This window comes from Piliocolobus tephrosceles, chromosome 4 (genome assembly GCF_002776525.5).
Source record: "Piliocolobus tephrosceles isolate RC106 chromosome 4, ASM277652v3, whole genome shotgun sequence".
NCBI classification, from domain to species: domain Eukaryota; kingdom Metazoa; phylum Chordata; class Mammalia; order Primates; family Cercopithecidae; genus Piliocolobus; species Piliocolobus tephrosceles.
Genome location: NC_045437.1, coordinates 159,737,953 through 159,760,998, shown reverse-complemented (window position 1 = coordinate 159,760,998; position 23,046 = coordinate 159,737,953). Strand labels below are relative to the sequence as shown.

The following is a 23,046-nucleotide window of genomic DNA, read 5'->3' as shown; positions in this document are numbered from 1 at the left end:
ACTGAGCACTGCACCATGGCCCTCCTATTTGTTGGAAGGTGGTCACGTTTTAGCTCCTTATACAGCATTCCAAATTTCCCTGAAGATTACTATAGAGGCATAAATGATGATCACTGGAAATTATCATGTAACCAAAGCTCATACTCACAGAAGTATATGTTATCCTTCAAACAAAAAATCCTAAGTTTGTCCTAACTTTATCTGACCCATTTTCATGCTTTCTAACATTAGTGAATGATGTAATGTTTATGCAGAATTAGATAAGCTTATGTTAAGTTTTTCACAAGGCTAAATAGTTGGTTGCTTGAATTTTGGGAGCACAGAAAAATAAAAACAAAACAGTAACTACAACCAATACAACCTTTGACTTTTGCTTTAGCACATTAGTTAAATAAGAATCTAGTTGGTATTTGAAAGCTTTCAAAACTGGAATGAAACATATGAATTAGAAAGAAGGTAATTTCCTATTTTTTATCTGGAAGGGAGATATGATTTTCTGCGTGATCAGTGACATCATACCCTCATTATATTTCCTCCATGGATACAGTACTTTCATGAATTGGGCAGCAGCTCCCATCTTTCTTTTTATTTTTTAATTTTTTAAATAAAACATTTTAGATTCAAGAGGTACATGTGCATATTTGTTACATGGGTATGTTGTGTACTAGTAGAGACTGGGCTTCTAGTGTACCCATTACCCAAATAGTGAATATTGTAACCAAAAGGTAATTTTTCAACCCTTGCCCCCTTTCCACCTTGCCCATTTTGGAGTCCCTAGTATCTATTATTTCCATCTTTAGATCCATGCATACTCATTGTTTAGTTCCCACTTATAAGAAAAAACATAATGTTATTTGGTTTCTTGTTTCTGAGTTAGTTCACTTAGGATAATGACCTCCAGCTGCACCCCGTGTTGCTGCAAAGGACATTATTTCATTCTTTTTTATAAATGCATAGTATTCCATAGTTTGTATATGCCACATTTTCTTTATCCAGTCAACTGTTGATGGACACTTAGGTTGATTCCATGACTTTGCTATTGTTAACAATGCTGTGATTAACATACAGGTGCAGGTATCTTTGTATATAATTATTTCTTTTCCTTTGGATAGACACCCAGTACTAGGATTGCTGGGTATAATGGTAGTTCTGTTTTTATTTGTTTACTGTTTTAGTTCCATACTGTTTGTCATGGAGGTTGAGCTAATTTACATTCCCACCAACAGTATATGAGCATTCCGTTTTCTCTGCATTCATGCCAACATGTTGTTTTTTGACTTTTTAATAATAACCATTCTGACTGGTGTAAGATGATATCTCATTGTAGTTTTAATTTGCATTTCTCTGATGATTAGTGATGTTGAACATTGTTTCATGTGTGTGTTGGCTGTTTGTATTTCTTCTTTTGAGAAATGTTTGTTCATATCCTTTGCCCAATTTTAATGAAGTTTTTTTTTTTTCTTGTTGAGTTGTTTGAGTAACTATTACTTTACATTTTGTTTTTCAAAGGTCTTGAAAGCTTAGTTTGGAAATGATAACTTCCCTTTGTCCATTGTTAGTTATGCTGTGAACCAATCATTTAGAAGAAAATGAAATCACTAGTGAAGGAGGTCATTATATTGGTATTACATGAATAAAGGGTGTGTGCATGTTTGCAAAATGGCAACTTGCAAACCTAATATGTTTCTTTGCCTCTTCCTTATAATAAATAGTGAGTACTTAAAATGTTTAGGGAAAAAATAAATGTAAAATTGTACTTGAAAGTTTACCAAATTTTTTAAAAGGCCTCAGAGGAAGAGAAATGTGTAGATTTAAACAATCATCTAGTGTTACCTTAACTGTATCTCAGGAAGTATCTATATAGTCAATCTCTGAATATGTGTATGTCAGGCTAAATCAGGCAGATAGATGAGCAGTTAAGTTCAGTTATCATTAGATTTTTTTTCTTATTAGAGTAATATTTTAATTCTAAAAGGATAGTTTTAATTAAGGCATATGGGTTTATTTAAACTAACAAATGATTATGTGTCATTATACCATTATAAACAAATCTGATGATCTTAGTGATTTCTTTAAGATTTTTAATCTCTTTGGTATTTGTCTAAGACATCAGGTGTCCAGAATATACTCTGCTGAGAAATCTATGTCAGAGATTGAGAGTTAATATCTATGAGCTATTTTCCACGTTGTCTGAAAGTGTTTTTAAATTGTATAGAACATATCTTTCTGAGAAATCTTCATCACATATAAGAGTTGGTATCTGCAAGCTATTTTCTGTGTTGTCTGACAGGTTTTTAAAAAACTAAAATAGCAAAAAAAAAAAAAAAGAAAAGAAAAAGAAAAAAAGAAACAGGAAAAATGTGTCAGTTTTAATGGTGCAGATTACCCACATCAGATTGTTACTTGGATTTCAACCAAGACTGAACTAACTAATTAAACAGAAGGCAAACCTTCTTCAAACCCATACAGAGCATTAGTACCAAGCTGAAATTGCAACTTCACTTATCAGGTTGTTTTTGACAGGATGCTTTGCGGTGCAAGTGACAGAACCACAGCTAAACTAACTGGAATAAAGAAGAAACTATAGTTCTAGGAAGCCGGAAAGTCTGTGCTCTGGCCTTAGGCATAGCTCAGTGCTGTGTTCAGTGCTCTCAATAGCACTCAGTTTTTCTTGTGTCACTTCTCTGCCCTGTGTGGGTGGTGAGGTCTGCTTTTCTTTCTCTAGGATTCTAGTGTACAAAATATGAGCCTATGGTCAAAGGGAACCATTTTTTTTTTTCCTGTTACAGGAGAGATCTTGCCCATGAATAAAGCTAATCCAGAAGGAAACATTTATAATAACGTATGTTAATTGGCCAGAGTGTGATATGCATTCACTTTTTGAAAAAGAGGAAAGTTGTGTAAAAACCTGAAGAAAAAGAATTGTTTTTTGTTTAACTCTTTTTTTTTTTTTTTTTTTTTTTTTTAGTTTTGAGACAGTTGAGACAGGGGCTCACTTTGCCACCCAGGCTGGAGTGCAGTGGCACCATCTTAACTCACTGCAGCCTCGACCTCCCAGGCTCAAACCATCCTCCCACTTCAGCCTCCCGAGTAGCTGGGACTACAGGTGTGTGCTACCACGCCCAGCTAATTTTTTCTATTTTTTGTAGAGATGGGGTTTTGCCATGTTGCCCAGGCTGGTCTCAATATTCTGGACTCAGGCGATCTGCTTGTCTTAGCCTCCCAAAGTGCTGGGATTACAGGTGTGAGCCACCGTGCCTGGCCACATTGAACTCTTTTGAAGTGTGCAATTCAGTAGTGTCAACTATATTCATGTGTTGTGCAACACATCTGTAGAACTTTTTTATCTTTCAAAACTGAAACTCCATGAACAGCAACCCCCCATTTTCTTCTCACTCCAGCCCCTGGAAACTGCCATTCTATTTTCTATTTCTATAATTCTGCCTACTTTAGATATTTCTTATAAGTGGAATCATAGAGTATTTGTCTTTTTGTGACTGGCTTATTTCACTTAGTATAATGTCCTCACGTTTCATCCATATTGTAGCAAGCAATAAGATTTCAAAAGGAAAGGAAATTTTAAGATTTTTAAAAAGTTACTTTAAAAGGATATTCACAAATATAAAATGCTTTCAGGAAACTTAAGTTTATGACAACTTAAATTTATAACAAACATGGAGAAAGTTGATGGGACTGAAAATAACTTGAAAATGCACTGCTCTCTTATTATCTTTCAAATTCAAATTTATTCAAAATACTGGACTCACCAAGAAAAAAGGCAGCAACAAAAAACACATCTATAGCCTTTGTACTACATGTTTTCAATACTGCTACTAATACATTTGGGGAGGGATTTCCTTCAAAACAAAAAAAGAGAGAGGAAAGAGACAAATTTTTGTTTTGCATCTTTTTTTTTAATTTAACCTTTTCTTTTGAAATAATTATCAATTCACATACAGTTGTAAAAAATAATACCAACAGATTCCGTGTGTCCTTTATCCAGTTTCTCTCACTGATAACATCTTGCAAAACTATATTCAAGTATCACAACCAGGACATGGATATAATCCACTGATCTTGTTCAGATTTTCTTAGTTTTGCGAGTACTCTGTGTATGGTGTTTGTGTGCATGTGTACACACATGGACTTAGTTTTATGCAATTTTATCACACATCGTATAGTGAATTTAAAAGTAGAGTTTATAGATCAGATGTATCTATTATCAAGGTGCTATTATTTTTATAAATCTTAGTAGCAAAATGTTCTTATTTTATATGAAAAATATGCATACATGATATGAAGAAGAGCATACCTTATTATTCTTATACCAGATCATTGTTTTAAACAATTCATTCAAGCCAAATACACCTTTTAACATGTTTTCATTCTTTCCATAATTATAGAATGAAATATGTATATTTATTTTCCCTCAAATTATTTCTTTAATATTGAGAATCAGGATTTTTTTTTTTTAATTTTACCATTATTACCAGAGAAGTAGGGCAAATTTTAGGAATCTTACTGTTAATATCTGCAGACAATAATTGAGGACAAACAATTGTGTTCATGTGAAAATTCACTATTTTACTTAGAATTTTTATATTCACTAGTCTTATAAAAGAAAGATGACTAGTCATTTTCATTAAGGACAATAAAAGTCTCCATTTAGTTATGTAACTAAATCATTGAAAATCAAATGGGTTTAAATATTTGCAAAACAAATTACTGAACCCGTGGGTACATATTCACCATTATATTGTACACCACTTAAATGATTTTTTACTTTCTTATATGCCTTCATAATTTTTCTAATTTGCAGAGTCTTCAATTCCTAGTAAAAGAATGCCTCCTTCATCTCATATCTCCCAAATCCTCCTTCATCTCATATCTAAGAAGAGATACAAACAGATTTTTCCAAGTTAGAGGATCCTTTCTCTTAAAAAAAAATGTAGTGGCATAATGAAAACAAAAAAACTTTCAGATTGAAGTAACTTCTTTACATAAGTAAATTAAGGAGACTTTTTTCCTTCATAGGGAAGACCAAAGATGATCACAAACAGCTTTACCCATAATAGTATGGCCTCTTATTTTTCTTTCATTTCAACAGAGGTAATTTAGTTTCTTAGTTTTCAGTTATGATCTGAAGTCAAATGATAGCTGTTGTAAATATATTTGAATCATTCTCTAAGGCAAATTTAATCAAGACAATTTTCATGTACTCATTTATTCAATACCTACATTAATAATATAAAAACAAATTTCAACAACTGCAAAGATAACAACTACAATAATAATAACTAGTTATATACAATAATAATAACTAAGCAGTTACAATATGCCACATTCTTTTCTAAATGTTTCAAATACAAGTACTCATTTAACACTAACAGCCAGGCTATGAGGTATATACTATTTATTGTATTTCCTACTTTACAAATAGTTAAACTGAGGCACAAAAAGTTAAAGGATTTGTCCAAGGTCACATGTTTATTAAGTTTTAGAGCCTGGCTCCATCCATGGCATCTGGCTCCAGAATCTAAGCACTTTGTTGCAATGCACATGCACCCCTCTGAATTACAATGAAACATACATGGAAAAGGCCTGTTCCTTTCCTTCAGGATATTTATAGACATATAAGAGAGAAATGACAAACATCTATAGTACAAGACAGAAGGAGATTGGGGTAATGAAGACATACACTTGGAGGATTTCTGAGTTATTTATAGAATAGAATTTCTCACACGTAGTTGAAAAAGGTGGCAACATTTGTGATGTAATTCAGAGTTAATAGTGTGTTGACAGGATGGAAGAAAGAGAAAACAAGAGGCCTGGCAGGCGACAAGGAGAAGAGATTCTAGGAAGGGTGCCTGGGCTCCTTTAAGTGAGAACAACTAAAGGAAACAGCTCCTTTTTTATCAAGTGTGGGTCCCTTTCTGAAGATACAGGAAAATTTCTAACATAAGTCTCTCGGTTATGGATAATGCTTATCAAAATTTATATGTTACACAGATGATTATTTGGTGTAACCTAATTTTTATCAAAGACACATGACATGTATATGTGTTAAAAACTTAAGTGATGCTTTGAATTTATAACGCAAATCCAGAGTTTGGATCAAAATGCTAAATTTTGACTTTTTTCAAAATTTTTAAACAATTTTGATTTTCAAAAAAGATTGATGAGGTTGCTTATCAGCTTAAGGAGATATTGGGCTGAGAGGATGGGGTTTTCTAAATATACAATCATGTCATCTGCAAACAGACAATTTGACTTCTTCTCTTCCTATTTGACTACACTTTCTTTCTTTCTTTTGCCTGATTGCCCCGGTCATAACTTCCAATACTATGTTGAATAGGAGTGGTGAGAGAGGGCATCCTTGTGCCAGTTTTCTAAGAGAATGCTTCCAACTTTTGCCCATTCAGTATGATATTAGCTGTGAGTTTGTCATAAATAACTCTTATTATTTTGAGATATGTTCCATCAATACGTAGTTATTGAGAGTTTTTAGCATGAAGGGGGGTTGAATTTTATCAAAGGTCTTTTCTGCATCCATTGAGATAATCCTGTGGTTTTTGTCATCGGTTCTGTTTACGTGATTGGTCACATTTATTGATTTGCATATGTTGAACCAGCCTTGCATCCCAGGGATGAAGCTGACTTGATCATGGTGGATAAGCCTTTTGATGTGCTGCTGGATTTGGTTTATTAGTATTTTATTGAGGATTTTCACATCAATGTTCATCAGGGATATTGGCCTGAAATTTTCTTTTTCTGTTGTATCTACCAGGCTTTGGTATCAGGACGATGCTGGCCTCATAAAATGAGTTAGGGAGGAGTCCCTCCATTTCAAGTGTTTGGAATTGTTTCAGAAGGAATGGTACCAGCTCCTCTTTGTACCTCTGGCAGAATTCGGCTGTGAATCTGTTGGTCCTGGGCTTTTTTAGGTTGGTAGGCTATTAATTACTGCCTCAATTTCAGAACTTGTTATTGGTCTATTCAGGGATTCAACTTCTTCCGGGTTTAGTCTTGGGAGGGTGTATGTGTCCAGGAATTTATCCATTTCTTCTAGAGTTTCCAGTTTATTTGCATAGAGGAGTTTATAGTATTCTCTGATGGTAGTTTGTATTTCTGTGGGATCATTGGTGATATCCCCTTTATCATTTTTTAATTGCATCTATTTGATTCTTCTCTCTTTTCTTCTTTATTAGTCTTGTTAGCTGTCTATCTATTTTGTTCATCTTTTCAAAAAACCAGCTCCTGGATTCATTGATTTTTTGAAGGGCATTTTGTGCCTCTGTAGCCTTCAGTTCTGTTCTGATCTTAGTTATTTCTTGTCTTCTGCTAGCTTTTGAATTTGTTTGTTCTTGCCTCTCTAGTTCTTTTCATTGTGACATTAAGGTATAGATTTTAGATCTTTTCTGCTTTCTTCTATGGGCATTGAATGCTATACATTTAACACTGCTATAGCTATGTCCCAGAGATTCTAGTATGTTGTGCCTTTGTTCTCATTGGTTTCAAAGAACGTATTTGTTTCTGCCTTAATTCTGCTATTTACCCAATAGTCATTTAGGAGAAAAAAATTTTAAAAAGATTGATAAGGTTGCTTATCAGCTTCTGTGTAGTTGTGCAGTTTGAGTGTCTTAACCCCGAGCTCTAATTTGATTGCACTGTGGTCTGAGAGACTGTTATGATTTGCGTTCTTTTGCATTGGCTGAGGAGTGTTTTACTTCCAATTATGTGGTCAATTTTAGAATAAGTGCAATGTGGTGCTGAGAAGAATGTATATTCTGTTGATCTGGGGTGGAGTGTTCCGTATATGTCTATTAGATCCACTTGGTCCAGAGCTGAGTTCAAGTCCTGAATACGCTTGTTAATTTTCTGTCTCATTGATCTGTCTAATATTGACAGTGGGGTATTAAGTCTCCCACTATTATTGTATGAGAATCTAAGTCTCTTCGTGGATCTCTAAGAACTTGCTTTATGAATCTGGGTGCTCCTGTATTGGGTGCATATATATTTCAGGTAGTTAACTCTTCTTGTTTCAGTGATCTCATTACCAATATGTAATGCCCTTCAGCAAAGTCTCAGGATACAAAATCAATGTGCAAAAATCACAAGCATTTCTATACACCAATAATAGAGAACCAAATCATCAGTGAACTCCCATTCACAAATGCTACAAAGAGAATAAAATACCCAGGAATACAACTTACAAGGGATGTGAAGGACCTCTTCAAGGAGAACTACAAACCACTGCTCAAGGAAATAAGAGAGGACACAAACAAATGGAAAAACATTCCATGCTCATGGATAGGAAGAATCAATATAGTGAAAATGGTCACACTGCCAAAACTAATTTATAGATTCAATGCTATTCGCATCAAGCTACCATTGACTTTCTTCACAGAATTAGGAAAAACCACGTTAAATTTCATATGGAACCAAAACACAGCCTGTATAGCCAAGAAAATTCTAAGCAAAAAGAACAAAGCTGGAGGCATCATGCCACCTGACTTCAACTATACTACAAGGCTACAGTAACCCAAACAGTATGGTACTGATACCAAAACACATATGTAGACCAATGAAACAGAATAGAGGCCTCAGAAACAACGCCACACATCTACAACCATCTGATCTTTGACAAACATGACAAAAACAAGCAATGGGGAAAGAATTTCCTATTAATAAATGGTGTTGGGAAAACTGGCTAGCCATATGCAGAATACTGAAACTGGACCCCTTCCTTACACCTTATACATTAACTCAAGATGGATTAAAGATTTAAATGTAAGACCTAAAACCATAGAAACCCTAGAAGAAAACCTAGGCCATACCATTCAGGACATAGGCATAGGAAAAGACTTCATCATTAAACACCAAAAGCAATGGCAACAAAAGCCAAAATTGACAAATGGGATCTAATTAAACTAAAGAGTTTCTGCACAATAAAAGAAACTGTCATCAGAGTGAACAGACAACCTACAGAATGGGAGAAAATTTTTGCAATCTGTCCATCTGACAAAGGGCTAATATCCAGAATCTATAAGGAACTCAAACAATTTTACAGGAAAAAAAACAAACACCCTATCAAAAAGTGGGTGAAGGATATGAACAGACACTTCTTAAAAGAAGACATTTATGCTGCCAACAAACATGAAATAAAGCCCATAGTCACTGGTCATTAGAAAAATGCAAATCAAAACCACAATGAGATATCATCTCACGCAAGTTAGAATGGTGATCAATAAAAAGTCAGGAAACAACAGATTCTGGAGAGGATGTGGAGAAATAGGAATGCTTTTACACTATTGGGAGTGTAAATTAGTTCAACCATTGTGGAAGACAGTGTGGCAAATCTACAAGGTTCTAGAACCATTTGACCCAGCATTCCCATTACTAGGTATATACCCAAAGGATTTTAAATCATTCTACTATAAAGACACATGCACACATATGTTTATTGCAGTACTATTCACAGTAGCAGAGACTTGGAACCAACCCAAATGCCCATCAATGATAGACTGGATAAAGAAAATGTCACACATATACACCATGGAATACTATGCAGCCATAAAAAAGGATGAGTTCATGTCCTTTGCAGGGACATGGATGAAGCTGGAATCTATCATTTTCAGCAAACTGACACAGGAACAGAAAACCAAACACCGCATGTTCTCACTCATAGTGGGAGTTAACAATGAGAACACATGGACACAGGGAGGGGAACATCACACACCAGGGCCTGTCAAGGAGTGGGGTGCTAGAGGTGGGATAGCATTATGATAAATACCTAATGTAAGTGACAGATTGATGAGTACAGCAAACCACCATGGCACGTGTATACCTATGTAACATGTATCTGCACATGTATCCCAGATCTTAAAATATAAAAAAAAGATTGAATTAAAATACTTGTTATTTTGATTATGACATCTCTAATAACTTCCTTGTTTTTTTTCTTCATTTTCCAGTTTTAGTCATTTGCTATTGACTTAGGTAACTTTACTAAGTTAACTAAGTTACACAATCACACATGTATATCCCGTCCTTGACTCCCTATACTTCATATGGGGCACATAATAATTTTTCATACATATATATATGTATATAGTGTTACATGTATATATATATTCGTTTTTTATATTCTTTACTAACTGCTTCTCCAGATTCACTGGGTTTTCTATCAATTTCATTTTCTGAACAATCCCTTCCTTTTGCCTTCTGACCTGCTGGAATATCTGTTGGTTGCCCTTTATGTTCCTGTTTGCACCATGTCTTCTCTTTCCTGATTTTCTCTCTGCTTGGGAATAACAAAGCTATTAATAGTTCTCTGAGAAATGAGCTTGAAAGATAGTTCTTTGAGGTATAGCAATGACCTTATTTTCTCCTAACACTTCATTGATGTCTTGTTTAGCTATAGAATTCTGGTTTGAAGCCATTTTCATCATATTTTGAAATGACTATTTCATTACTTTTTGTACTTCCAGTTTTCATTGAGAAATCTATAGACATACTGCTTTTTGAGCCTTTTATCACTATCCTCCCAGGAGGCATCTAACATATCCTCTGCCTCAAGGCTCTAAAATTTCACAGAGGTATGCTTCATATGGGTCTAATTTAATCGGATTTAGCTTTTATAGAATAAGCCCTTTGAATTTGGAAACTCAAACCCTTCATCTGTTGCATTTTGTGGAAATTTTCTTGAATTATTTTGTTGATAGCTTTTCCTCTCTGTTTCTCTGCTCACTCATTCTGGAACTACTGTTATTTGGATATTGGATCTCCTGAACTGTTCTTGTAATTCTTAAAACTTTTCCCACGTATTTTTCAGTTTTTGTCTTTTTGCTTAACTTTCTAGGAGATTTTATTACCTTTATTTTCCAACTCTTGTTTTGCATTTTAAAATTTGTTATATTTTAATTTTGATGCATTTTATGTTTTGGGTTTTCTACATTTGTACTTGATATGTGTGATTATATGTGGGTGGATAGATATAATAAAACATATATAAACATGGATAAATATGGATATACTTGTGGTCTTTTGTTTTTTTTTTGTTTGTTTGTTTTGTTTTTGGTTTTTTTTTTTGAGACAGAGTCTTGCTCTGTCACCCAGGCTGGAGTACAGTGGCTGGATCTCAGCTCACTGCAAGCTCCGCCTCCCGGGTTCACGCCATTCTCCCACCTCAGCCTCCCTAATAGCTAGGACTACAGGCGCCCGCCACCTCACCCGGCTAATTTTTTGTATTTTTAGTAGAGATGGGGTTTTACCGAGTTAGCCAGGATGGTCTCGATCTCCTGACCTCGTGATCCGCCCGTCTCGGCCTTCCAAGGCGCTGGGATTACAGGGGTGAGCCACCGCGCCCGGCTGTGGTCTGGTTTTATGTTCTCAGTATCTTCCCTCACTTTTCTGAAGATAGTTATTCAATATATATTTTTTTTGTCTTCTTCTACCTGAATATTCTTAATTTCTGTAGAGATGGCGTCTATGCTTATAAACTGCTCAAGATTGAGCATAAGGGTTGAAAATCTGATGAGAAACTTTGAAAAAGTGACTTGGTTTTCTTAACAGTGACAAGGATATCCCTTAATTCAGAGATGATGGAAAATGAGTATTAAATTTGTTAATACTACTTTTTTGCTCAGAGAGGGTCGCACAATCTGACTGATTATTTTCACTACAAAATTTTACTTCTATTTCTGGAGGTTCCAATAAGGGTTTCTAAGATTCAGTTCAAGTTTATTCTTGGCTTTGCCCATTGCAAGTCTACAATTCAGTAGTTCTACACTTTGCTAAATCTATTACCACTTATCTGTGTGCGGTCAACTTCCACAATTATAGTGTCCTCCCCTTCTTTTATTCCCTATGCTTTTGTGTATACCTTTAAAGAATCACTTTGTTACTGTCCTCATGGAGTTCAGTAAATAGTAAATGTGGAAGTTACTGTTAAATCTACCACTTTTATTCAGAAGTCGACTCGAAAGTTTTATCTACCTTCCAAAGGATTTTGTTCTTTTATTGAACATTCTGGGTTGATTTTATCTGGCACACACTGTAAGACATACATTTAATATAGATACTATACTCCTTTTATTTCAATAACAGTTTATTAAATTGTATCTTTATGTCTTCTGTTTTATTTTTTTTTCAGTCACTCTAAGTATGTTTTTGGCTTTTCTTAGCCTACCCTCCTATCAGTATGATTTCTCTTTCAACTGTCATTAACTCTTTATTTCTATTTAATTTTCCTTAGTTTCCTAATTTCTGCTGCCCTTCTATCCCTTAATAATAGCTTTCCACAGTGTCCGTTTTTTTCTGATTTTATTTTCATGCCTGTGATAAACTTCATTTTTTAATTATTTCTTTATTTCTTTGTTCTTGGAGCTGACATTTCATCTTAGCATCACATCCCTGAGATCTTATATTTCTGCTTTGTTGTTTATGAAGATAGAGGCAGATGCTTCATACGTTTTCAAAGACAGGTGCCTAATGTTTTTCTCAATTTCATGGCTTTTTTTCTGGGGAGAAAAGGCAGTGGTAGTTTTTCATCTAATTTTTTTTGATACTTCATGTCAGTGTTACACTCTTTTTCTTTTTTAGATAAATGACTCATCTCTGAAAAACATTGCATTATTCCTGGACAAGCTATTCACCATAGATTTATTTTGGTAGGAGTGTTTGCTATAATTCTTGGCTTGCTGATTTCCACAAAGAAAAGATACAGATTTTCTCTGCTGCTTCAGATTAAACCTGCTTCATGAAACTAGGGTTTAAGTGTTTAATTCTTTCTGTACCTCTGTCTTTTCTGCTTCTCTGAAACCAAATGTTGTCATCAGGGTTTATTTTGCCTGCCCAGCTCACCTGAGTTCCTGAACTTGGAGTTGTAAATGTAGAGTACGTTTTAGGCCCTACATTTTCAGACAGTGTATTTTCTTGGTGCTGTCTGAGATCTACTATCCTTGAACCCTTTGGGCACTGACATTGATCTACTTAGCCTCTTATTTCCACCTGTTTCCAAATGATCCTGCCCAACCTCAGAAGCTTTTGGAAATTCCAAAAATATTTTGGTGACTAAAGGTATTTTGGTGACTATGTATTATTCCATCTCTTTGTTTTTAAAGCTAGAGTTAGCGGTATTTTATTTTTAGGATTCCCTATTGTTTTCTAAATAGCCTCATCAATGTATAATTTACATTCCACAAAATTTTCTCCTTATATGTACTACATTTTACTGATATTTGGTAAGTTTATACAGTTATACAATCATTACCACAATCTAGTTTTACAAACTTTCCATTGCTCCAGAAGTTACCTTGTGCCTGTTAGTAATCAACTCCTAACTGTTTTGGTTTTGTTTTTGTTTTTTTTTTTAAGATTTTGAAGTTTCTCATTTAAGACTGGGCATGGTGCCTCATGCCTGTAATCCCAGACCTTGGGAGGCTGAGGTGGGAGGATGACTTGAGCCAAGAAGTCCAAGACCAGCCTAGGCAACATAGTGAGACCCAACTCTACAAAAAAAAAATTGAAAAATTAGCCAGGTGTAGTGGCATGCTACTCAGGAGGCTGAGGTGGGAGGATTGCTTGAGCCCAGGAGCACTGCAATGAGCAGAGATCAGGCCACTGCATTCCAGCCTGGGTGACAGAGTGAAAGCCCATCTCATGAAAACAAACAAACAAACAAAAAAAAAAACAAAAAGTTTCTCATTTATATAGCTATGATCATTTCAGAAATGACCTATGCTATGTTTTCATTATTAATAATTCTAAGAGGGGTAATGAAAGTTTAATATGGTAGAAGAGTAAATAATTCAACATACAACTACCTCTTGGCATTTATTCTTCTTTTGTTAGGTTTTTTATAGAAGATTTTCCTAGAGCCTCTCAGATAATCTTTCTCAGAGGGTGAGATCATGTGTGATACACTTAAAGCACTGGGGTCAGTTGGGACACACTGGTGTTCATTGCTGCTGTGATTTTGTTGTTGTGAAATGATTTTTCTTTGCAGTGTAATGTTCTGGAGGTTCCATGAAATCAACTGATAATTCTTTAAAGGGAAGGAAGCCAGCTTAAACTAGAGGTTCTTAATTATTTCAAGCAAATTAATATAATTTTTAAAATAAATTTTACACACTTTTTTCTTAGAACAATTTTGCTACATTCAAAATGTATCATGATCTATAGCAAAACTGAAAATCATGAGAATTCTAGTTTTAATTTTATTCTCATCACTCTCAGTAGACACTTGGTTGAATAATTCTGTTTCCATGAATTGTAGTTTTCTGAAATCCCCACAATAATTTGTGTTTCTCATAGTAAGGCACCTAAATGGCATGCTAGATGCATTGAAATACTGAGTATGTGGCCAAATTTATAATTATTCCCATGCATTTCCATAAACGAACACAGATGAATTAAGTGAACTAAAGAGTGTGAATCTCATTCTCTGAAGACTCTTAGCTAAAAAGAACAATCTCAGAAGGAGGTTTGTTAAAGTGCTATTTACACACGGTTGTCATTTATTGAGTGCTTTCTATTTGCCAGACACAATGCTAAGCACTTTATATAGTTCTTTTAATTTCATAATGCTTCAATCTCCTTTGAGATATCTGACATTTTCCCATTTTATAGACAAGGAGACTGAGATTTAGAGTGGAGGCTTAGAAATGGTGAGGCAAGTATTCAAATCCATACCCTGATTCCATAGCCAAGTTTTTAAACATTCTCCTTTTTATCCTGTATAAATTGGACATCCCTCTGTAGCAAATTTGGATATGCTCTATGATTCTTAATGGCAAATAACATAAATTCAGGATGCGCTTATCATTTCTACCTAGAGTGTGTATGAATACACTGCTTTTAAAGATTGTCCTGGCTGGACGCGGTGGCTCGCGCCTGTAATCCCAGCACTTTGAGAGGCCAAGGCGGGCGGATCACGAGGTCAGGAGATCGAGACCATCCTGGCTAACACGGTGAAACCCCGCCTCTACTAAAAATACAAAAAATTAGCCGGGCATGGTGGCGGGCGCCTGTAGTCCCAGCTGCTAGGGAGGTTGAGGCAGGAGAATTGGCATGAACCCGGGAGGCGGAGCTTGCAGTGAGCCGAGATGGCACCACTGCACTCCAGCCTGGGCGACAGAGCGAGACCATCTCAAACCAAAAAATCATCCCTACCACTGTCTTTCCTCACTTATGATATTTATGCAAAGGAATATGTTGGCAACATAAGCACCATATAGACATATTGGGCAGAAATGGTGATGTAAGTTACTTAGACATTTTAATACTAAAATATTATTTATTTTATAACATAATGTCATTTTTATCAAATTGTGCAGGATTAATCACTTCAATATCACTAAAGGAGCTGGGCAAGCTTGCAATTTAACAGCTCACTCCTGAGCAATTTTTAAAATTTATTTTAGCATTTCTCCTTTTCTTAGTAATGTAAAGCATGCCCTAAGAAAGAATAGTTTCAGAGAGCCAATGTTCTTTAGAGATGGTATAATTAGTAATTTATACATGATCAGAATTTGTTTTACCTTCCTACATAGAAAGAAAAAATCCTTCGGATGTTACATAGTGTAAAATATTGAAGCAATTTTAGGTAAAACATATTAATACTACACAAATTGAGATATATAGCCCACTGCAAATTATGGATATAATTTGATTTAACATTGATCAGAAGTTTCATATAAAAGTTGTCACGTGTTTTCAGAAAAAAAAAAAAAAATTGTATGCAACCAAGCTACTGCATCTTAAATCAAGTCCAAAATCTTTCTCAAAGTATCTACTGTTATATTCTTCAAAGGCAAATGATGTTTGTTTATCTGTTAGTAAAAATTTGTTCAAGTTTAGAAAATGGATCAGGTGAAATACCGTGGGTAAAGAATCTGCCATGGTATTAGTCATCTCCCTTTTAAGTCACCGTCTCTGGGAAAATCTCTCTGGTATCTTTCTCTCTCTCTCTCTCTCTTTCTGTCTCTCTCTCTTGCTCTCTCTCTCTTTCTGTCTCTCTGTCTCTCTCTCTGTCTCTGTCTCTCTCTCCAGGCCCACATATCCACACACATTTATGAACATATATATATATGCATACTTTCAAAATAAATCCTGCATTAATTGGAGTATGGCAGATAAGTATATCTTAAGCAGCAGTTCAGTGAATGTTCACACCTTAAATGCACACATATGACCACTACCTGGATAAATAAAAGAACATTACCAGCACTCCAGAAGCTTCCCTCTCTCTTTTTTTTTTTTTTTTTTTTTTTTAGATTTCCCGGACTGCTATGGATTTATTTTTATGTATATAGTTCTGACATTTCTTTTTGTTGTTGTTGTTATACTTTAAGTTCTAGGGTACATGTGCACAACGTGCAGGTTTGTTACATATGTATACATGTGCCATGTTGGTGTGCCGTACCCATTAACTCGTCATTTATGTTAGGTATATCTCCTAATGCTATCCCTCCCCCCTACCCCTGACCCATGACAGACCTCAGTGTGTGATGTTCCCCTTCCTGTGTCCAAGTGATCTCATTGTTCAATTCCCACCTATGAGTGAGAACATGCAGTATTTCGCTTTTTGTCCTTGAGATAGTTTGCTGAGAATGGTGGTTTCCAGCTTCATCCATGTCCCTACAAAGGACATGAACTCATCCTTTTTTGTGGCTGCATAGTATTCCATGGTGTATATGTGTGGTTTTCTTTATCCAATCTATCATTGGTGGACTTTGGGTTGGTTCCAAGTCTTTGCTATTGTGAATAGTGCCACAATAACGTATGTGTGCATGTGTCTTTATAGCAGCATGATTTATAATCCTTTGGGTATACACCCAGTAATGGGATGACTGGGTTAAATGGTACTTGTAGTTCTAGATCCTTGAGGAATTGCCACACTGTCTTCCACAATGGTTGAACTAGTTTACAATCCCACCAACAGTGTAAAAGTGTTCCTATTTTTCCACATCCTCTCTAGCACCTGTTGCTTCCTGACTTTTTAATGGTCACCATTCTAACTGGTGTGAGATGGTATCTCATTGTGGTTTTGATTTGCATTTCTCTGATGGCCAGTGACGATGAGCATTTTTTCATGTGTCTGTTGGCTGCATAAGTGTCTTCTTTTGAGAAGTGTCTATTCATATTATTCACCCAATTTTGATAGTCTTTTTTCCTTGTAAATTTGTTTGAGTTCTTTGTAGATTCTGGATATTAGCCCTTTGTCAGATGAGTAGATTGCAAAATTTTTCTCCTATTCTGTAGGTTGCCTGTTCACTCTGATGGTAGTTTCTCTTGCTGTGCAGAAGCTCTTTAGTTTAATTAGATTCCATTTGTCAATTTTGGCTTTCGTTGCCATTTCTTTTGGTGTTTTAGACATGAAGTCCTTCACAGCCAATATCATACTTAATGGGCAAAAACAGGAAACATTTCCTTTGAAAACTGGCACAAGACAGGGATTCCCTCTCTCACCCCTCCAATTCAACATAATGTTGGAAGTCCTGGCCACGGCAATCAGGCAGGAGAAAGAAATCAAGGGTATTCAATTAGGAAAAGAGGAAGTCAAATTGTCCCTGTTTGCAGATGACATGATTGTATATTTAGAAAACCCATTTGAAGATGACATGATTGTATATTTAGAAAACCCCATTCTCTTAACCCAAAATCTCCTTAAGCTGATAAGCAACTTCAACAAAGTCTCAGCATAGAAAATCAATGTGCAAAAATCACAAGCTGTCTTATACGCCAATAACAGACAAACAGACAGCGAAATCATGAGTAAACTCCCATTTACAGTTGCTTCAAAGAGAACAAAATACCTAGGAATCCAACTTACAAGGGATGTGAAGGACCTCTTCAAGGAGAACTACAAACCCTCTTCTTGATTCTTGATCATTATTCCAACAGCAAACCGTACAGGTTAGCTTACCTGTTTCTGAATTTCACATAAGTGGAATCATACAAAGTGTATTATTTTGTTATATGGCTTCTTTCATTTGTTTGTGAGATTCATCCATGTTGTGAGTAGTATTTCAAGTATTTAATTGACGTATTGTTTTTCATTACATGAATATACTACATTTATTCTGTTCGTGATGTAAATTTAGGTTATTTTCAGTTTTGGAGTATGAATAATGCAGCTATAAAAATTCTTCTATATATGTAGGTGTATGTATGTATTTATATATGTATTTCTGTTGGGCATATATCTCAGAAAGAACTACTGAGTCATAGGGAATATGTATGTTCATTTTAGTTGATACGCGTTTTCTCAGTGATAGAACCAAGTTACATTCTCACTAGCAGTGTAAGAGAGTTCCAGATCTTCCAGTGCCTTGACAATGCATGGTATTGTCTATCTGTTTAGCTTTAGCTATGTTTTTGTGGATCCATCATGTTATCCCGTTGTCATTTTAAGTTGCTTTACTTTGATGATGAATAAAGTAGAGAATGTTTTTATATGTCTGTTGAGTATTTGCGTACTCTTTTGTGAAGTACTCTTTCAAGTTTTCTTTCCCATTTTTCTGTTAGGTTTGTCCTTCCTTTTTTCCTTATTTGTACAAGTTTATTATATATTCTGGGAACTGGTTCTTTTCCATAAATTCTATTGAAATTTTTTTCGCCAGCTCTGTAATTGCCCTTTTTTATTTTTCTAATGGTGTTTTTAAAGAACAAAGTTCTTAATTTTAACATAATGCAAGGTATTAGTCTGTTTTAATGGTTAGTGCCTTATGCCCTATTTACAAAATCTTCACCTACCCTAAAGTCATGCAGATATTTTCATGTAAGTTTTAGAAACTTTTTAAAGCCTTTTTCTAAAATAAACTTTTATATTTACATCAACAGGTCATCCATTGTAGGATGTAGGAGATCAGTTTTTACTTTTTTCCCTTATATGAATATCCAACTAATCTGGCACTAATTACTTAAAAGACCACCCTTTCTCCAAACTGTAAGCTCTATTTTATATTTCTATTACTTTGCTAAATTTTTTCAAGTCTCTTCTTCCTACGTTTTTCACAAATCTCTTTTTATACTTCTTGCAATATGTTTATCAATGATTTTTTGTCCTCCCTGTTTTCTTTAGCTCTGCCAGTTTACTTTTTATCTTTTTTAAGCTTATTTGTCTATTAATTGAGTCATTTTTTTGAAGAGGCTGTTGTTTTTGTGTGTGTGTGTGTGTGTGTGTGTACAATTTTTACCTGCTTCTGATGAGTATTCTTAAGTTTGCAGTATTTCTTTCTTCTTATTCATCAGTATATTTGTAGACATCTCATGATGCTGCTGGCCTTTTTTCTTCCTTTTCACCTCTTTCTCCTCATCCCATCTTTTTTCTTCTTTTTCTTCTTCATAATCACTTATCTTGAGTGGGCATAATGGAGGTATCTTAATTGACTGGCAGAAAAGGAAGAATCAGCTGGTGGTGTGAACTTTGTCCTCGTAACTACATATTTTTTTTTTTTTTTTCATTTTTGTTTCTGCCTGAACTAGCGAATTTGTTCTAGACTAGCAGAAAGCCTTTTTGTTTCATAAGGATGTCAAGCATGTCTATTTTGGATATGATACTTTACATCAGGAGTGTAGATCAGTATAGTTTCTGTTTCTTACTCTGTAAAAGTAGTATATCAGGATGCTAAATGAAATTTAAGACTTCCCTGGCAAATAACCTCTTATTGTCATTCCAAACAACAGGTCACTGGTTTTCCTCCTTAGGGTGAATTCCTTATTTTGGAAGACTCATGCTGTGTCCATTCTGACTCTCTGCTTCTCCATGATCTGTTATGGGGTTATGGACATAGTCAATTCTTGTTTTATGTATAAATAGAGGTTCATTTGCAATATTTGAGCCTATGAACCTGACATTTATGCTCTCAGTTGTATATAGAAATCAAAAAGTTGGTTTCATAGGACTAGAGAGTGGAATGTTGGTTACCAGGGGCTAAGTCAGCTGGAGAGAGGGGTTGGGGAGATTTTTGACAAATGATACCACATTTCAGTTAGATAGGAGGAATAAATTCAAGTGATCTCTTGAATAACACGATCACTATAGTTAATAACAATATATTATATACTTTAAAATGCTGAAAAAATAGATGACAAGTGTTCTCACCACAATAATAACTACGTGAGGTAATGAATACATCAATTAGCTAGATTTACTCATCCCACTATATATATATATATATATATACTTCAAAACATGTGGTACATGATAAGTACATGGAATTTCATCTACCAATTACAAATAATAAAACTATTTTAATTTAAAAAATATAAATATTATAAACCATTTTTGTTATGAAATACCATACCAAAAATGTATTAACTATTTTCATTTAGATGCTTTAGTTTATTGCTGGTTTTCTTTTTAAATAAATCTTTTAAAATTAATCCTGATTTTTTTAATTTTACTTTTCAGATGCAACAACTGTTCCATGAAAATTATGAACACAATCGGAAGGGTTACATCCAAGACCTTCACAATAGCAAAATCCATGCAGCCATAACACTTCATCCCAACAAAAGACCTGCATACCAATACAGGCTGCATAATTACATGCTCAGCCGCAAAATTTCTGAACTTCGCTACCGCACCATCCAGCTCCACAGGGAGAGTGCCCTGATGAGCAAGCTCAGTAACACAGAAGTGAGCAAAGAGGACCAGCAGCTGGGAGTGATACCTTCTTTCAACCACTTCCAGCCTCGGGAGAGAAATGAAGTGATAGAATGGGAGTTCCTGACAGGGAAGCTCCTATACTCAGCAGCTGAGAACCAGCCCCCTCGACAGAGCCTCAGTAGCATTTTAAGAACAGCACTGGATGACACTGTCCTACAGGTAATGGAGATGATCAATGAGAATGCCAAGAGCAGAGGACGGCTCATTGACTTCAAGGAAATTCAGTATGGCTACCGCAGAGTTAACCCCATGCACGGGGTGGAGTACATTTTGGATTTGCTCCTTTTATACAAAAGACACAAGGGAAGGAAACTGACTGTGCCAGTGAGACGTCATGCCTATCTTCAGCAGTTGTTCAGCAAGCCTTTCTTCAAAGAAACCGAAGAGCTAGATGTCAACAGTCTTGTGGAGAGTATTAACAGTGAAACTCAATCATTCTCCTTTATATCTAATTCTTTAAAGATATTATCTTCTTTTCAAGGTGCCAAAGAAATGGGAGGGCACAATGAAAAGAAAATACACATTCTCGTTCCTCTCATCGGAAGATATGACATTTTCTTGAGATTCATGGAGAACTTTGAAAACATGTGTCTTATCCCAAAGCAGAATGTAAAGTTGGTCATTATCCTTTTCAGTAGGGATTCTGGCCAAGATTCCAGCAAGCATATTGAGCTGATAAAAGGATACCAGAACAAATACCCCAAAGCAGAAATGACCCTGATCCCAATGAAGGGAGAGTTTTCCAGAGGTCTTGGTCTTGAAATGGCTTCTGCCCAGTTTGACAATGACACTTTGCTGCTATTTTGTGATGTTGACTTGATCTTCAGAGGAGACTTTCTCCAACGATGTAGAGACAATACAATTCAGGGACAACAGGTGTACTATCCCATCATATTTAGCCAGTATGACCCAAAGGTAACAAATGGGGGAAATCCTCCCACTGATGATTACTTTGTATTCTCAAAAAAGACTGGATTTTGGAGAGACTATGGATATGGAATCACCTGTATTTACAAAAGTGATCTTCTAGGTGCAGGTGGATTTGATACCTCAATACAAGGCTGGGGACTAGAAGATGTAGATCTCTACAATAAAGTCATTCTATCTGGCTTAAGGCCCTTTAGAAGTCAAGAAGTAGGAGTGGTGCATATTTTCCATCCAGTTCATTGTGATCCTAACTTGGACCCTAAGCAGTATAAGATGTGCTTAGGATCCAAGGCAAGTACTTTTGCCTCAACCATGCAACTGGCTGAACTCTGGCTAGAAAAACATTTGGGTGTCAGGTACAATCGAACTCTCTCCTGACAGTCCAGGCAACACATTTTGCCTTTTTAAAGGGGAGTTTACCTCATTGTTGGTTGTTGTTATTTTTATTTTATTGTTATTATTATTATTATTATTGTAATAATTTTATTTTGTTGTCCTGGTCTTAAACTACTCTTGGTTGTCTTCCTAAGGGTGTTTTTTGACCTCAAGCGAGAAGAGTCTGCAGTTCACTGATGTTTCAGATTTCTACTGAAGTCAATATATGTTGTTACTTTTATATATCTTTATTTGAGATTGAGTTAAATCATGGCAATCAAATGACTTTTGAAACTCATTCATCACAAGAGACAGCTTAGAAGAATGTTCTCTTTGGGCTTAAAGATGCAATATCGACTTTTATTTGGTTTCTCAAATTCAATGTGATACAAATATTTACTGGTGAAAGGTACCACAAAAGTGCTTTATGCTTCCTATGGGGAAGGGACTCTGTATCATAAACTTGAGTTTTGTAATTTATACAAGGACTTAAATATATAGACAATAATTTTCTTCATCTTTAGAATTTTTAAAGTAAATGAACACCTATGATTGTATGTTTATTTTTTAAAAAAAGTTTTAAAAATTGAGGAGTTTTGTTCCACAAGCAACCGGTACTGGCTACCCTGGTCTTATGACAATTATGAGCTCCTCACAACTGTCTGCTATAAATGCGAATGAACTTTATTTTCTCAAGGAAATATGATTTAATTAAATATTCATGTACATTTTAGAAGCTTTATGAAATAATGTCCTTCATTTGCTGGCAAGAAGATAAAATATGACAGAACCTGTTTATTTAAAATAAAACACAGGTATAGCAGTATTCTTTTTCAAAAATGCTGACAAGGTTTTGTTGTTTCCTTTTAGTCATACTTGATATGTTTCTGTTCATATTCACCAAAATATGCTTGCTGAGCAGGCTTGAAAAGTTAACAAGGGATTATGGTATGCTGTTTGTATTATTATCCTGGAAAACCTAACCTTCATAGTTCATAGGTGATTAACTGAGCAATTTCTTTTTTTTTTTTTTTTTTTTGAGACGGAGTCTCGATCTGTCACCCAGG

The 23,046-nt window shown here is 35.2% G+C and overlaps 1 protein-coding gene across 1 annotated transcript in view; it reads left to right on the top strand.

Moving 5' to 3' along the window:
• CHSY3 (chondroitin sulfate synthase 3) overlaps positions 1–22,825 on the top strand; it is a 286,560-nt gene extending 263,735 nt beyond the window's left edge. Inside the window, exon 3 of the mRNA XM_023196872.2 lies at positions 20,420–22,825. Coding sequence (XP_023052640.1) covers positions 20,420–21,982 — 1,563 coding nt within the window. The 3' untranslated portion in view covers positions 21,983–22,825. The remainder of the gene's footprint in view (positions 1–20,419) is intronic.
• Positions 22,826–23,046: the final 221 nt, after the last annotated feature.